Raw genomic sequence first — 16261 nt, 5'->3', positions numbered from 1 at the left:
TGATTTTAAAAATGACTGCTATGTATTTTTCTGTGTAATTACTAATAGCTCTCTCTTTCCACTAAGATCATGTAGTCTGTAATTCTCCCATTTGTACATTTTTTTCATGTTGCATATTTTTAGAGTAAGAATATCTCTAAATAAGTTTTAAAACATATTACTACCTTAGCTTCATTTTATATATATTTTCTAGACTTATTAATGCTTCTCTACCTTTCCATGGGGTACAGAAAAACAAACAAACAATAACAAAACAACAACAAACTCCCAAATCCAACCTACCAACCAAACAAAACCCTTGTTAAATTCCTACATTGTTACTCTGGTGCCAGGTAGAAACATTCCACACATATGAAGATGGGCTATGGTATACCAACCACAAAATAATATATTTTATTTTTCAACATTTTTTTCTTTTATTGATAAAAATTACACAAAAGCTAAGTGATAATTAAATTTAAAAGCAATATTACACATCATGTTGAATTTAGAAATTCATCCCATGACATTGTCATCCAAAGGAACCCTGGCCATTGTTCACAGAGCCCCTCTCTCCTTTGAGGGTAGTACTCTGCTTCTTCCCCATCCACGTGTTCACAGGTCTGGTTATTAGCTTTCCTTCCTTGATGGATACAGATGGGGGAATAAACCAGAGCTCCTAATATTGTCTATAATGTGTACTGAATGAATATACACTTTGATGTACTTAACTCATTCCAGTAGTTTATTGAATGTTGTAGTCAACTTTCCTTACTTTAGGTCAATGCAAAACCAAATCTTCTTTTGGTACCATATAAGTACTCAGATTTAGTAGGAGAAAGTCACTCAACCAGGAAATTAAGAAAAATAAAACAAATAAAAGCATAAAACCAGATTTTAAAGAAAAAGTAACATGAAAACATAGGAAAAAATGTTTGTGAGTGTTATGCACACCTTACAAGAAAAATTGTGTTGTTTCCCCCAAATTCCCACCCTCCCACTGTGGTTCTCCAGCCCAGGAACCATGCATAGTAGAAAAATCAAATATACAAACAAACCTATAGATAGCTAAGATGAAATCTATTTTTATAAGAACTTAACACTCTTGACTATTTACATCCGGGAGTGCTTGTGTTTGTTTTAGGTTTTAAAGCAAAGGAAGTTCTGTGACCTCCCGGGTTGGTGGCAGGTTCATCAGCTGCCCAACTTCATAAGCAGTTTGGGGTTTGCTTTTCAGTATTCCCTAAACTGTACAGCAATGAACTATTGAGGCTGGAAGATGCTGGACACCACATCTCCTTTATGATGGAGGCCTCCTTTTCCGCTGTGAGCTCTTCATCATGAAGTTGGCTTTGCTGTTAGTTTGTTATTCTCTCCAGATAAATGGCAGGTGCAGCCGACCTGGCTATGGTGGCGATGAAGCTGTGGTCTCTCCCAAGCTCCAAACTGGGGCTGTCATCCTGCTCTATGGACACAGCTTCATAAGCCTTGTTGATGTGGAGAGGCTGGTGGGCCTGGCAGTACCCAATCACTGGTTGGTCATAGCTGTAATACGGCAAGGGCTTCACATGGTGGGGCATCTGTACATGAGAAACAGAAAAAGCAATTGTTTAGTGATAAGCTTTAAAAGGAGACTGTTTTTGTTTTCCATGTTGATTCAAGTCCTCTATTATCTGAAAACATCAACTTAACAAAAATAATTTTTGTTACTTTTTGGCTATCATAATTCATATGTACTTTGTACATAAGTTTTTATACAGTGTATTTTCAGTGTTTTGATTTTTGATCCTACTCTCAGCTGACACATCAACATAAAAAAATCTAGAACAACTTAAATGTCTTTGAACATGGATGACATATATCATACATACGTAGAACTGCTGTTTTTACCCTATTACACTATCAAAAGCTTTCTACAGCCTACATGAATGCACATGCTACAAAAACTGCGAAGACCTGTTACAGTTATGGCTTGATAAGTCGAGTCAAAACTAAGGTGCAAAAGATTGTATATGTAATGATCAAATGTGGATGCTGATATATGCAAGTTCTGTGTACATGCCTCATATGTCTACATGTTATATGTTTGAGCACAAATTTACAAGCACATGTATATAATGTACATGTAACGTTCTATGTATATATCTTTAGCTGTATTATTGTGTTTTATGTTTTTCTATGTAGTTTATCTGTAGCTGCCAGTGTTTCTTTTTTCACTGACAATTTCATACATATGTATAATGCATTGTGTTTACATCTACTCATACACTCTCTTATCTACTTCCCACATCCCCACTCTGGACCAGATCCTTTCTCAGACTCATCACTTTTATTTTTTGTTTTGTGACCCATTTAGTTTAACCAGAGGCATCTATGTAAGCACTGGATTGGATCTATCCATTAGAGCTTAATAGGGTCATTGGTAGGTACACAAATGAAGAAAATTTGTCTTTGTCTACACGAATCAGTAGCACATAGCTCAGAAGTGAGGTGTGGGACTCCCTCCATTCCTACCTGTTGATGGGTCCATTCTACAGACTCAAGGTAGGTACCCATAGCTGCTCTGAGTTTCTGTTTTCAATGTCTGTGTCTTGAATAGGAGATGGCATTTCACAGCCTTTCTTCTTATCTTGTGACTCTTACAATATTTCTAGCCCTTCTTTTGCAGGGTCCCTGGGCCCTTGAAAGCATCATTTAATTGCCTTATTGAGGGTTGTGTACTCATCCACCCCTTAATCTCAGCACCTTGTACAGTCAAGCCTCTCTGCATTCATCACTATTCACTACAACGATAGGATTGTTTGATTAAGGCTAAGAGTAGCATTTTCTATGGATATAAACATAACTGTTTACCAATGTAGCTTGAATTTATATCAATTTAGATCAACAGCTTTTCTCAGTACACCTATAGGTCATATGACCTCCCTTACTTTGGGTTTTTGACCAGGTTACAGTACCACAAATTGATTCTCTCCTCTGGAGACTGTCTCTAATACAAAACATATGATTATATGCATCTTTAATTTTCATTTGTACTTAGCATTTCATACAATTCTACCCTCCTTTTCAGGTCATATATATTTCATGTAAAATAAAAATATCACAGATAATTTCTAGAATATATTACTTATAATATTACAAATGTTTGAACAGGTACATCTCTCTGTTTATAGTATGAATGGTGTTCTTTATTTTCAAGCTGACAAGCGACAAGCTAAGTCTCTATTGACTGTCACTGCAACAAATCTGGGTGAGAGTCTACACCAATTATGTTAATATCAAAACCTGCAAATACTATAGTCACCTTAAATTTCTGTATTGCTTTTCATTAGACTCTATATATTTGATAAAGAAACACATTTCACAAAGTTAGGAAAAGGAAACTACAATTGCACATTTTTTTTAATCTTGTGCTTGCACATCTGTCTGAACCTGCTACATCAATCTGATGGTGTTGATTCCTCATTGAGACTGCAAAACTCCAAGGGCTCAGCTTCTAGTGGGTGATGATTTGAGAGTTTTTGCCCTCTTGTCTCACCTCCACCTTTGTTTTACCTCCGTGGATCCCTATCTCCGCAAAGTCACTTTCTCTCACTCACACCTGTAGCTCTCTGATAGACTGCCAATGCTGGTTGATGGGAAGGAAGGCTTAGAAGGGGAAGGCTTGTTTTTGTTGTGATCTTTCTCTCTGTACATGCAATAAACTCCTCTGGTTTATGTCCTTTGGAGTGATTGGTTCATTCCCATACCAGCAGGTGATACCCTTATGACACTTATGACATGGTGCATAAAATATAGTCAGGGTTCTCTAGAAGAACAGGACTTATAATGAATCTCTCTCTCTCTCTCTCTCTCTCTCTCTCTCTCTCTCTCTCTCTCTGTCTCTCTCTCTCTCTACCTCTTCCTTTTCCTTTTCTTCTCCCTCTCCCTCTCCCCACCTCCCCTGTCTCTCAAGGGGATTTATTAGAATGGTTTCTAGGCTGTGATCCAGCTAGTTCAACAATGGCTTTTCTACCAATGCAAATTCCAAGGATCCTGTAGTTGTTCAGTTCACAAGGCTGGATATATCAACTGGTCTTCCTTGTATGCTGGAATCCAAAGCATTGGGCTTTAATGCCAGTGAAGGAATGGACTTGCCAGCAAGAGTGAGGGTAAACATACTGCTTATCTATCTATCTATCTATCTATCTATCTATCTATCTATCTATCTATCTATCTATCATCTATCTACCTACTTATCTATGTTGTCCTACTCACTAGATAGTTATCATGTGGTATATTTTGATGAAATAAAACCTTCTATCTTGCAGGGAAGCTCTTAAGACACAGGATGTTCTAAAGGGCAGTGAAACATTCCATCCTGAAGGGAAGCTCATTAAGCACAGAAAGTAAACAGCTAAAGTAGCTTCAGGGCATCCCTGAAACTGACCAGATTCTCAAGGCCCTCTACTTCAGTAGAGATTCTGAGGGACATCCCCAAATAAGTCAAGCTGACTAGAAGACTTTTTGATAAGTCTAACTTCCTGGAAGAGACAGAATAACACTTTTAGCTACCGTACCATATATACAACCCTATTTTTACTTCCTATCCATTCAGATACCTCTCTATAAGCCAGCAAACTGTCTAGACATGAGCTATTCATTGTCATTTCTCTTTTGGGAAATGAAGTCCCTTTGGGATTTTCTAAGTGTGTCAGATGGTAGAGGAGTGATTGGTGTCCTGGGTCTCTGACAAAGACAGAGAAATGGAAACTCTGACAAAGCAGAGAAATGGAAACAGGTAATTTTGTTCAGGGTACTAAGCAGGAAGAAGTATTTTGGGAAAGACCTTCCTAAAAATACTATTATCTGTTCTTTCTGTTATTAATATGTAGAGGACAACTTGAAATGCCTTGAAAAAAAATTACCAAGTTAGTTCCAAGTACAGAAACATTCACTGGGCACAGGATATTTATTCTGTACCTTCCTTCTTTTCTTTTTTCTAATATTTATTTATTTATTTATTTATTTATATTATTTTATTAAATTTGTGTTCCACAACAGAGGTATGGAGGTTAGAGTACAACTTACAGGAGTCAACTCTTGTCTTCTTTCATAGGAGTCCCTGTGGATCAAACCTGGATCCTCAAGCTAGTCAGCAAGTACCTCTTCTTGCTGAGCCATCTTGCCAACCTTTCCCACATACGTTCACTTAAAGGAATGGTTCTGTTTTCTTTCCCTAAATGAGCCAGATCCATGTGATACATCAAAGACCATATGCAGCATTGGCTGTGAGTTTGTGTGCCTTCTATTGTTGGGATCTTTCCCCTAGTCATTGTAAGGGGAAGACACTGGACTTAGAAAGCATACACAAGCCTTGTGTGAGAGGAAGTTACATCATGAGCTCTTTGTACAAATAGGTTAATCTGACAATGAAAACCAGCAGCTTATATGTCAACATTGTTCATTTTTCTTATTTACTTAAAGCTCTTATGTTTAAACTATAATCTAAGAGAACAATTTCATAGCTAAAATATCAACCTGATGTTGACTCAAATATCAGGAAAGCCTTATTAATCACAGACCTCTAGATGTATATGTTATACTGTCTCTGAACTCAGGAAATTTGGTTTGCAACAGCAGTTAGACTGCATTGTGCTATCATAAGCAGGGACCCATGGCATTTTCTTCATTGTATGTGAAACAAATTCTTCTAAGATAAAAACCATTGTAACATTATTTTCTTCTAGACTGACTAATGGCAAAATAAAGAAATACTCAAAAGCTGAATGAATCGTCCAGCTTTGAAAGGATAACTGCAGCATTTGCTCATTTACTTCTGGAGTCTATTCTGTGGGACACTCTGTAATCAACTGAATTTGCAGTTTCAGAGCAGCGATGAGATGGAGGTCTTGTGCTTTATAGAAATAATATACAGCACATTAACCACCTGGGTCCCTGTGTGGCTTGTTGTTTCCAGTAGTCAAAACAAAGTGTCCTTAAGTTCCCTTTAATGTAGTTTTGGTATTTTTGTAAATGTGTTTTTAGTACTTTACTAAATGGTCCCCATGCTCTATCCCTTCTCTCCTGGGCTCCACTTTGAAGCTCAGCAGAACAACACTATTTAAAGATGTTCTCATTAGCATGTCCGGCTACTCATTGGCTGTACTGAAAGCTGTACTTTATTTAAAGACAATTGCACAGAATAGCAAGAATCTGAGAAAATATGCCATGCTCTTTGGCAGATCTGACTTCTCCAGAGTATATGTACAGTTGAACATTAGTCACATGTTAAACTTCCTTAGAGAAATATTTTATAAGTACATGTGAGGCAGGTTAGAGTGGGGAGAAGCATTCCTATGATTAATTACAGGTCACTTTGATTCTTCTGATTTCTGGCTAATCCTCTAAAAAACGGAGCAGTCCTCGTATCTCATTGCCCTCAGGTAACACTGAAAGTCCTTTCTAATCTTTTAAGAAATCCACTGAGAACACCTATTCCAGTTCACTTAACTCAGCCTTGCCCTTATATGTTTTGGAAGCATATCCTGCCCTTTTGGTCTTCCAGTTTCCATTCACAGAGATGCAGGAAACAGGTGGAAACAGCATAGTTTCTAACCAAGGCTCCCACTCCTATCCTGTGCATTAGGAGGCTATCAAATATCACTGCATCTTCTGGTTTTCAAAAACCAAACCAAACCATCATTTACTCTTTGCCCATAATATGTTTTCTTTTCCTTCCAAAAAATCAGGAAGATATTTTTTTAAAAAATGAAGTCATTCTTTGAATTAATGAAGGTTCCCTCTATTAGTATTTCAATGACAGAAGTTTGGGAAAGGGAATGCTTTATATTTTGGAAGGAAAAAGGTAAATTACAGAGGGCTGTTACAGAGCTTCAAAAGCTGCATATTGACTCTTATTCCAAAACTTTACATCAGCAATAATTGTATTTAAAATGAGAAATGAATGTGTCTATACTGTGAATGTGAGTGCAATGTGAAATGGATCCTTGATAAATTTGATCAGAGACTTTAGCATTTTTACATGGGAATCCAATACTGTTTCCTCTGTTTCTCAAAGCTTTAAACATTAGTTATAAGTAGTTGAAGTGTCTGATTGTTCTTAAATTACTGTAGTCTATCATTAGTCTTATTTATTAACTTTTCATGACCATTGTTCAGATTTCAGTATGAATTTTTTCCACTGAAGTCATAAAAAGTTGATTTTCAATTTCCTGAATGACATTTGGATTCTAATTTTCAGAATGAAAGGGTTGTGTCAGGCTATTCAAACCATTTAAAAAGTATCATCGTATAAATTCAAGGAAGAATTCGATACAGCTGAATTGCTTAATGAAGATGGACATTGCATTTATTGGAAGAGAAATTGATTTAAAATGAATGGCAATTGCTAAGTGAATGTATAACTTTGACTTTAATCTTTTCACTAGGTTAGTAGGTGTTGAGAATCAAACATGAACATGTAAACAAGTTCAGGGAAACAACTTGGTTTTATATTTCAGGAATGTTAATTAAAAGTTAACACAACCTTAACCCATTTATGTTAGAAGGGAACCCATCAGTATACTGGTCGCAGTGATGGGAAAAATCTTCACATCTCAAGGTCAAGAGTCAAACAACACGGGATCCTGCTCCAAACAAGGTGGGAACTGAGGACTGATACCTGAGATTGTCTTCCAATCTTCACACTTGTGTTATGTGCAGACATTCACATACATGAATGCTTACACGCTCATATATGCATGTGTACACACACACAGAGACACACTATTTTAAGAAGTACTGTATAGTAGAAAAGAATTTCAAGAACTCAGGGGTCTATGAGAGATTCAAAACATTAGAATAATGGTGTGATTTAATAAGGATAAGTGAAGCTAGAAACATGAAAAGAGAGTTCATGAAAGTTTTCCATCTCAAACAATGCCTGGTAGAGATTTTACACTTTCCCTATTTTGTTCGGAATGTTAAATAATCAATGTGATATAGCCATCTATTCAGTTTATAAGATCATCAATTTCATTTTGTGATGTTTGTTTCAAAAAAGCCCCAAATAAAACAAAGAAGGTAACAGTGAAAGTGGCACCTATCCTGCTTCCATTTTATTGGTCGGCTAAAAGAATGTCATCATGTAAGATCACCATTCTTAGAGGTCAGCAAGATGGTTCCTTGAGTAAAGGCCTTTGATACCAAACCTGACAGTCCAACATGTATCCCTGAGGTTCACATGGGTCGAAGGGGGAATCAACTCATGCAAGTTGTTATCTGATCTTCACACATATTTGCAAGTGCCGATGAACACTGGATAGATTTGTCTTTCATTCCTGCTTTTTCTTATTCAAGGGTTGGAAAACAGATGATCTGTGTACTCGTGTTTGTCCAAACTTTTGCTTTCAAGTCAGTTGTGTTATGTTAGAGCACAATGACCATTTGTAATATTAGTGATTCCTTACCAGAATGTGCTGTTCCCAGGTGTCATGGAACTTAAGCTAATGAGGAGCCACAGGACTTTGAAGATAGGGTTAACTCCATGAACTGGGATATGGATTACATCAGCAATGCTCTCAGCATTCACAAAGGTTTTAGAGTAACAGGATGGATTAATTAACTGGCATTACTGTTTAGACGCTTCTCTTCCAAAGATCTGGTCCCTGTTGTGGAAAGAATACCGTATCCCCGATGGTATATTGTAGTCAAATATAGTATATTTGACTTTGATCCTGAAGTATTAGAGGAACAAATAGCTATGATGATATTTTAAATCAGGAGTGTTTTTCTCTTGTGGAAAAAAAGTAGGCTTTCTAAGAACTGCAATGACATGAAGATGTTTGTCCTCAAACAGAAGACTATGATCATTATTTGAGCCCCATTTCCTTCTTGCAAAAATTCAAATCGTACAGAAGTAACCAAGCAGAGATGAAATTTATCAGCAAATACAGCCGATCCAGTTCAATGGACTTTGCTTTGAGCTGGAGAGATAGCACCGTCATATAGCACTTGCCTCAAAGTCATGAGAACATGAGTTTAATTCTATGAATTGAGCATGGTGTCCCACATTTGAATTCCCAGAAGTGCAACAGGAGGATCTCTGGGGGTAGACTAGCTCAAATTCAAGGACAATGAGGACCATGGGCACCTGAATATGACCTCTGGCCTTCACACGCATGTGTAGACAGACGGGGGGGGGGGGCGGGAGGGAGAGGCAGGGAGACAGAGAGGGAGATAAAGAGGGAGAGAGGGAGATAGACACAGAGAGTTAAAGAGAGATGTGTTAGAAGCAGGAGTGACTGCAGAAATGCAGCTAGCATATTCCTTAGTCAGGTTCCCCTTGTGTTTCTCCAGAGAATGGCGACTTGCTCTAGTGAACTTAGGTGACATTTTATTTGAATTTGTATTAAATAATTTATACTACCTTAAGCTCATTTTCTTGACTAACTAGAAGGTAGCATTTGTTCTTTGGAGACAGAGCAGGTGAGCCTCCAGTGTCTTCTCCCTAACTGTGCAGTGGGTATCCAGTTAAAGAGAGAAATTCTTTTACAAATGTAAAACTGAAATGAAACTTCTTACATAAGGAAGGTGGTTTTGTAAAACAGAATTTTGTACCCCAGGGTAGAACTTCAGAACCAACTAACAGATGCAGGAGGAAAACCCCAGAAGGATTCAAACATACTGACAGAATGAAATGACTGCTTTGATTCTAGAACCATTAAAAGAAATTTCTAGGAGCCTGGCTGCTTCTAATAGGAGAAATGTTGAGATGCAAGTTTAATTATGAAAATAGAATATGCTCATTTAGAAAATGCAATTATGCTTTATTCTGATTGACTATATTTTAGAACAGCAAAGCCGAATGGTACATAAATAATATTGGTTTTATATTTTAAATGAAATATGTACAGGTCTAAGGTAATGGCTGGATCTCTGCCATAAAGTATATACTATTAAGGTGTAATTATATAAAAGTGAATTTCCTAACATAACTCACTTATTTATGTGTTCATTCATTCACTCACATGACAGATACTTATCACAAGGATTGGCAAACTCTTTCACAAGTCAGTGATAGTTTAGTCTTTCAACTCACACAGATTATATTGTTAAGTATGGACCTAACTTTTGGCTGTGAAAATAGAGATAGGCAAAATGTGGATGAATAAGCAAGGAACTGTTTTTAATATAACGTTACTTAGTGGCATAGTTAGCTTTAACTCTCAACTGGGCAGAGCCTAGAATTCTTTGACAAGAAAGCCTCAGTGGAAGAATAGCCATTCATTAGATCAGACAGGACTATGAGCATGTCTGTGGGGATTGTCTTGGTAATTAAGGGATGCAGGAACGGCAAGTTCACTCTGAATAGCATCATATCCTGGAATAGTGGCCCTGGGTGGTATAATAAAGCTGATTGAACATGAGTCCAAGTGTAGTAAGTGAGCCACCAAGCAATAGTCCCTGGTTTCTACTTCAAGTTCCTGCCTGGGTTTCTCTCCTGATTTTCTTCTGTGACTATAACCTGGAAGCATAATACAAATAAACTCTTTCTTCTCCTAAGTTGTTTTTGGCTAGTGTTTTATTAGAGAACTGGTTGCTAGAATCTTATGGACATGGAATTTTGAGTCTCATTTAAAGTTCATGAATTACATTAGAATATAATCATTTTTAAAAGTAAAAATTATTTAGCATGTTTGGGTATTTTTTTTATAATCTAGGCATCTAGTTCTGGATCTATAAAGAAGAATAAAATGAGGCTGGTTTATTCAAGAAGATTATTAATAGCTGCATGAGTGAGATAAGCCTGGTCCTTCCTGCCTGTCATGGAGACTGAATACTGTAAGTCAAGAGAGCAGAGAGAAAAGAGTTCCCAGCATGTGAGCCCTGTGCATTTCCAAGTGAAGACCCAGGTCTTGCCCAGAATAAAGCTCACAGTGGCTCCCACAGAAAAAGCTGGACTCACACAACCTTGGTACTTGGAATTCAGACAGAAAGCTTCAGGTGAGAGCTTGAAAGTCAGCCCTGAAGTCATACTGGATCAAACATACTGTAACAGGAACAAAGCTGACTGACCTTTGAGTGGACAGCTTAAGGGATGCTCTTAACACAGTGAGCCAGCTCCTGAGCTATGATAGCTCCTAACACAGGGGAGAAAACTCTGGTGATTATGTGAAAGAGGTCATTGGGTCCTAAGGTTATTGGATCATAAACATTTGTCCCACCATGGCTTCTTCTTGTGCAGAAGTTAAAAATATACTCTTTTTCTATTTCTCAATCAAATCTCTGCCTTCTCCTAAGACTACATCTTGGTATTCACTGTTCTTCTTCTTCTTTTTTTGTAGAGCATGCTGTCTTTTTTTCTACATTTTCATTTTCTTTCTTCCTATCCCCAGTGGGCTTATGCTAATCTTTTGATCCTCTGTTAAAATGTCACTTTTCTGAAGATGGTCTCTCTAACCACCTTATCTAAAATGGCATTCCATTCAGATTTACATATATAAGCTACCCCGTTTAAAAAAAAAAAAAAAAAAAAAAAACCTTGTTTATTTTCTACATAGCATTTATTGAAATGTTAAGTATTCTTAGTTAGTCTCGTCATGTGTCTTGCCAACTTGAGTATATTAATTTGGTCCTATTCATGTTCTTATCATTGATGGTATTGCTGTAGTCCCATCCTTCCAGATATCATCAACTTGGTGATGCACATATTTGAACTGAAGTTAGGACTAATCAGTTGGGTAAATTTAACTACTATCACATACATATTTTCTAAATAGCTACTTGTAGATGAATTTACATTGGTGGTGAATTGTCTGTAAATGTTCAGTCGGCTAGAGAATCTACTCCTTTTATTTTTAAAAGTAATTTAATTTACTGAGATGGTAGTCATGGCCCACTCTGTTCAGCACTAGGGGGGAGAAAGGATATTTCTGTATATTTAAAAGCTAATAAAGTCTCTCTCTGCTGAAAAACACCCAAACTTCCTAATTATTTCTATCAAGTGATACATTTAAAGGAAAGGCAAAAGAATGGACCACCCAAAGTATTACTGATGTAATACTTTGAGCAATGAGAAGATGTAAAAACATATAGAAGATTATGAGAGGACGGCTCAGGAATATTGAGTCAACACATAGTAAAAGTCAACACATAGTGTATAGAATTAAACATCTTTGGTGGCTAATTCCTAGGAATAAAGTGTGTGTGTGTTTGTGTGTGTGTGTGTGTGTGTGTGTGTGTGTGCTTACATCTGCAGAAAACATCTAGATTAGTTCTTTTTCCTATTCTCCCATCCTCTATAGCAGCCAGAACTCTGTCACTGTCAAGATCACAGGCATGTTTTTCTCACTTCTCACCATCATATTCCAATAAAACCCACCACTCTCATGTTCTCATATTTCCACAGACCACAGAGCATCAGCATGGCAGACTCCTCTGGACTTTATTGTCTTGAATGAAGCTATATTAAACAGCAAGATATTCTTATTTTCTCAGGGGAAATAGAATAAGCCAACAATCATGCATTTCATCATTCTGTCTGTCTTGACCAGCACCCCAAATTTAACCTCTTATAAGCATCTACACCCGATCTACACTATTTCTAGTTTCTCTTCCTTCTTTGCCACATTTCTTCTATCCTTATCAAAAATATCACACTGAGTTGTTAAACTCTAACATCACTTAACTACCTCTCTGTTTTCTCTTCTACTACTCTGAAAAAGTATCCTGAAAATAGCAACTTAAGAGGGAAAAGTTTATTCTAGCTCACAGTATATTATGGAAGGGAAGTCAAGCACTGTGAAGTAGCTGTGAGTATCACAGCGACAACTAGAAATCAGAGAGTGGTGAATGTATGATGCTGCTCAATTCTTATTCTTTCTTTATAGAGTCAAAAATCTCAGCTAGAGAATAGAGGCACCCAAAGAGGGCAGGCCATCCAACCTCAATGAATATAAGTAAGATAATGTCCATAGTCATGGCAAGAGACCTCTCTTTCTGGTTATTATACTATGCAATAATTTAATAATATTAACTATCACATTACATTTTATTCTAAACAAATATGTGTAGCTTCTTCTTAGTGCCCCAGAAAGTCTATATATTGATATGAGGCATCTATGTAATCTACTATCATGTTGAAATTCTGCATGTGTCTTCTGCATCCTGACTTGTGAAGACTGATCCCCATCAGTGTGCTTGTTGTAAGTTCCCACTTTCTCATAGTTCTCAACACAATCTATGCTCTTATTCCAAATTAGATTTTTACAAATTCGTGCCACAGTCTTTTAACAAGAAGCCTCTTTAGGTACCACTAGGAAAGCTCATAACTTCTAAACTCAGAAAGTAACTAATATTTCACCCTTCCAGCAAATTGTGGTTCTTTGTTTTATTATGAAAACTGGTAAGATTCATAGTTGGTGAAATTTGTAACATATATTTTCAAAAACTATTTTTATATATTTGTTCATAAATAATACATAAGTTCCTTATTTTTCATTAACTTAGACACTCAGAGAAGACTTGAATGCATGAACAGAGCCTAACATTAGATGTGGGTAGAAAAAGGGCTCACTATATTCTTGGATAGATTTTAACATTATGTAACTTCTAATGGTGACCCAAACAGTTGTCAAGGTGACAGGGTGTTTGTATTGAATTTCCTACAAATATGGGCCTTGCAAACCATCTATCGACCAAACTATCAATATATCTATGTGTGTATTTACCATTTCTATCTATCTATCTGTCTATCTATCTATCTATCTATCTATCTATCATCTATCTATTCTATGTATCTGTTTATCTATCTATCTACCTATCTATCATCCATGTATGTATGTATGAATCTATCTTTCAATTATGTATCTATCATCTATGCTTCTCTAGGCTTTATTCTACATTATCAATCAGTCTATATAACTACCTTGTTGTTTACCATGTATACATTTTTCTTTGCTAATTATGTATGTATACATGTATAACTGTATCTATGCATGTATGTGCAGGTATATCTATTTCTACCTATCATCTATTTATCAATCATTTATTTATTTGTGAGGTTCTCCCATAAGGATGATAACATATTTGATCTTAAATAAAGATGATAATGGTTTTCTTCAGTAATCATAACTTTTTTTTAAAAGCACTGCTTTGAAAATATAGCCATAATGTGAGAAATCCTTCAGATATGCTCAAAAATAGTATTTGTATATTTGAGGTAATTGCAACAAAACTTTAAATGATGTAGTAGATAAATGTATGTGCTTGAAATGAAGAGAGGGCTTAGAAAAATATAGATGAGTGTACCTAGAATATGTAGGCTATGATCAACAATTCATTCTGAACATAATTATTTCCAGATAGATATATTAATATTCTTAGAAATACTGGTAGAACTAGGATTACTTTTGATGGTTTAGGAGATTAACCTCTTTTGTCTGATAAGTACCCTTATTCTGCTTACCCTGAAGCATTAAGGAAAGATCCACTCTGTGAAGAATTTGGTTGTTCTCTCTTTATTTGTGTTGAAAAATAAGCACACAGGCCTCATTTTATAATGGGGAAATATTTTAGGACATTAAATAAAGTTCTTGACTGAAAACATAGTACATACTTGATATTTCGAGATTTCTTTATCTAATTTCTCTTATTAAAATTAAGTTATTTCTATAGCTTTCTTCAGCTTCAAACTAAAGGCTGATGTCTATCTGAAGTTTTAATACCATCAAAAGTTCTAACTCCAACCTTGAACTCTGAGAGACCACTGCAGGCTCACCCTGACTCTGAGTGTTCCTGCTACATTTTGATCTTATCTCTTCCTGCCACTCTTTCATGCCTCTATATCTCCTCCCTATTTTGGCAATTTGAGCAAAAGTTTGGCCTTTTCCCTAGACTTAAATATCATTAAAACTTTGTTTAGTTTTTAGTTAGTACATTGCTCAGTTCACTAAGAACACAGAGCTTGCATGAAATATTGATTAAGCCTATTTCTAAGATTTAATTAAATGTTTGGCATAAAAAAATCACTGAAAGCTTAAGTTTTTCAAGCGCCTGTAACTTGACATGACAATACAAGCCAATTTTATAAAGAAGTCATGGTATACAGTCAATTGATTCTTGAAAATTATACTTAAGAAGTATATGAGAAACTGGGTTATTTTATAGGCATGTTATAGAGTAACAGAAAATCCTTTAAAAAAATAAGTGATATAGTTTATATATGGGTTTCCATTTGAATATATAAAATGCAGACAGTAAAAATTGTCAGCTTCTCTTTCTAAAGAAGGAGACAGCAGGGAACAGAAGTATGCTTGTTGTACATGCAGAACCCCCGAGGATGATAACTGCTTCAATTCCCCACATGCATTTCAAAATGTAATATTAAAAGTCTAGTTTAGCTGACACCATAGAAAATGGATCTACACGAGACTGAAGAGAGTAGATTTTGTTTTAGAATGAATATTGACCTTCCATTATGAGATTTCAGTATCTGTAACATGTAAAAGACAAACATAGACTTGATAGTTCCTTTTGGAAAATTTAACTACTATTTACAAAGGTATAAAAATGATTCTTTCTTCTGGGGAAATATTTCTAACTTCTATGGCTGAGAGTGATGTTTGCCATTTATTGTAGAACACATAGTTAGTTGGAAACAGTCATGAGTCTAAGTTCATACTTTTAAGAAATGAATAATTTCTGTATTATTTTCTCACAGCCAGTGCATGGTTTTAGTTTTAAACATTATTTCTTATTATATTTTCTTTAATTCCATGGATTGATCAAAAGCTATACACATGCTAGACAAATATATTTCTCAGCTACCTCTCCATCACATCATCATCATCATCATCTCTCTCTCTCTCTCCCTTTCCTCCCCCTCCCCCTCTCTCTCTCCCTTTCTCCCCCCCCTCTCTCTCTACACACACACACACACACACACACACACACACACACACACACACACACAGATACAACACACACACAGCAGCTCCAATTAGCTTTAAGATTGAATCCTCCTTTGATCTCCTTGGTGTTCCACAGTTACTGCACCAAGTTCTCGTTTCATACTTATATTAAGAAAATATATTCTCTATAATGACTGTGACACATTCTCTGCAAATATTCCACTAGAAGGATAAGAAGAAAGATCTCCCTGTCATTTCAAAGCCTTTGCTGAAATCACAATTTCTCTTGCCCACAATATTGTAAGGTCTAACTTCAAGAAGAGTAATTACATACTCTGTTCATGTGTTGTAGAGTATAGACGGGATCAAAACTACTGACATTAGATGAA

The 16261-nt window shown here is 36.2% G+C and overlaps 1 protein-coding gene across 2 annotated transcripts in view; it reads right to left on the bottom strand.

Annotated features, from left to right (window-relative positions):
- Positions 1–422: 422 nt before the first annotated feature.
- The window catches only part of Lrrtm4 (leucine rich repeat transmembrane neuronal 4), a 720662-nt gene continuing 704823 nt past the window's right edge, over positions 423–16261 (bottom strand). For both annotated transcript variants that reach the window (XM_034511214.2, XM_034511212.2), the window contains one exon: positions 423–1559. In XM_034511214.2, the coding sequence (XP_034367105.1) occupies positions 1338–1559 (222 nt within the window). In that variant the 3' untranslated portion in view covers positions 423–1337. The remainder of the gene's footprint in view (positions 1560–16261) is intronic.

This window comes from Arvicanthis niloticus, chromosome 9 (genome assembly GCF_011762505.2).
Source record: "Arvicanthis niloticus isolate mArvNil1 chromosome 9, mArvNil1.pat.X, whole genome shotgun sequence".
NCBI lineage: Eukaryota > Metazoa > Chordata > Mammalia > Rodentia > Muridae > Arvicanthis > Arvicanthis niloticus.
The sequence above is the reverse complement of the archived record's forward strand: the minus strand, read 5'-3'. Positions and strand labels throughout refer to the sequence as shown.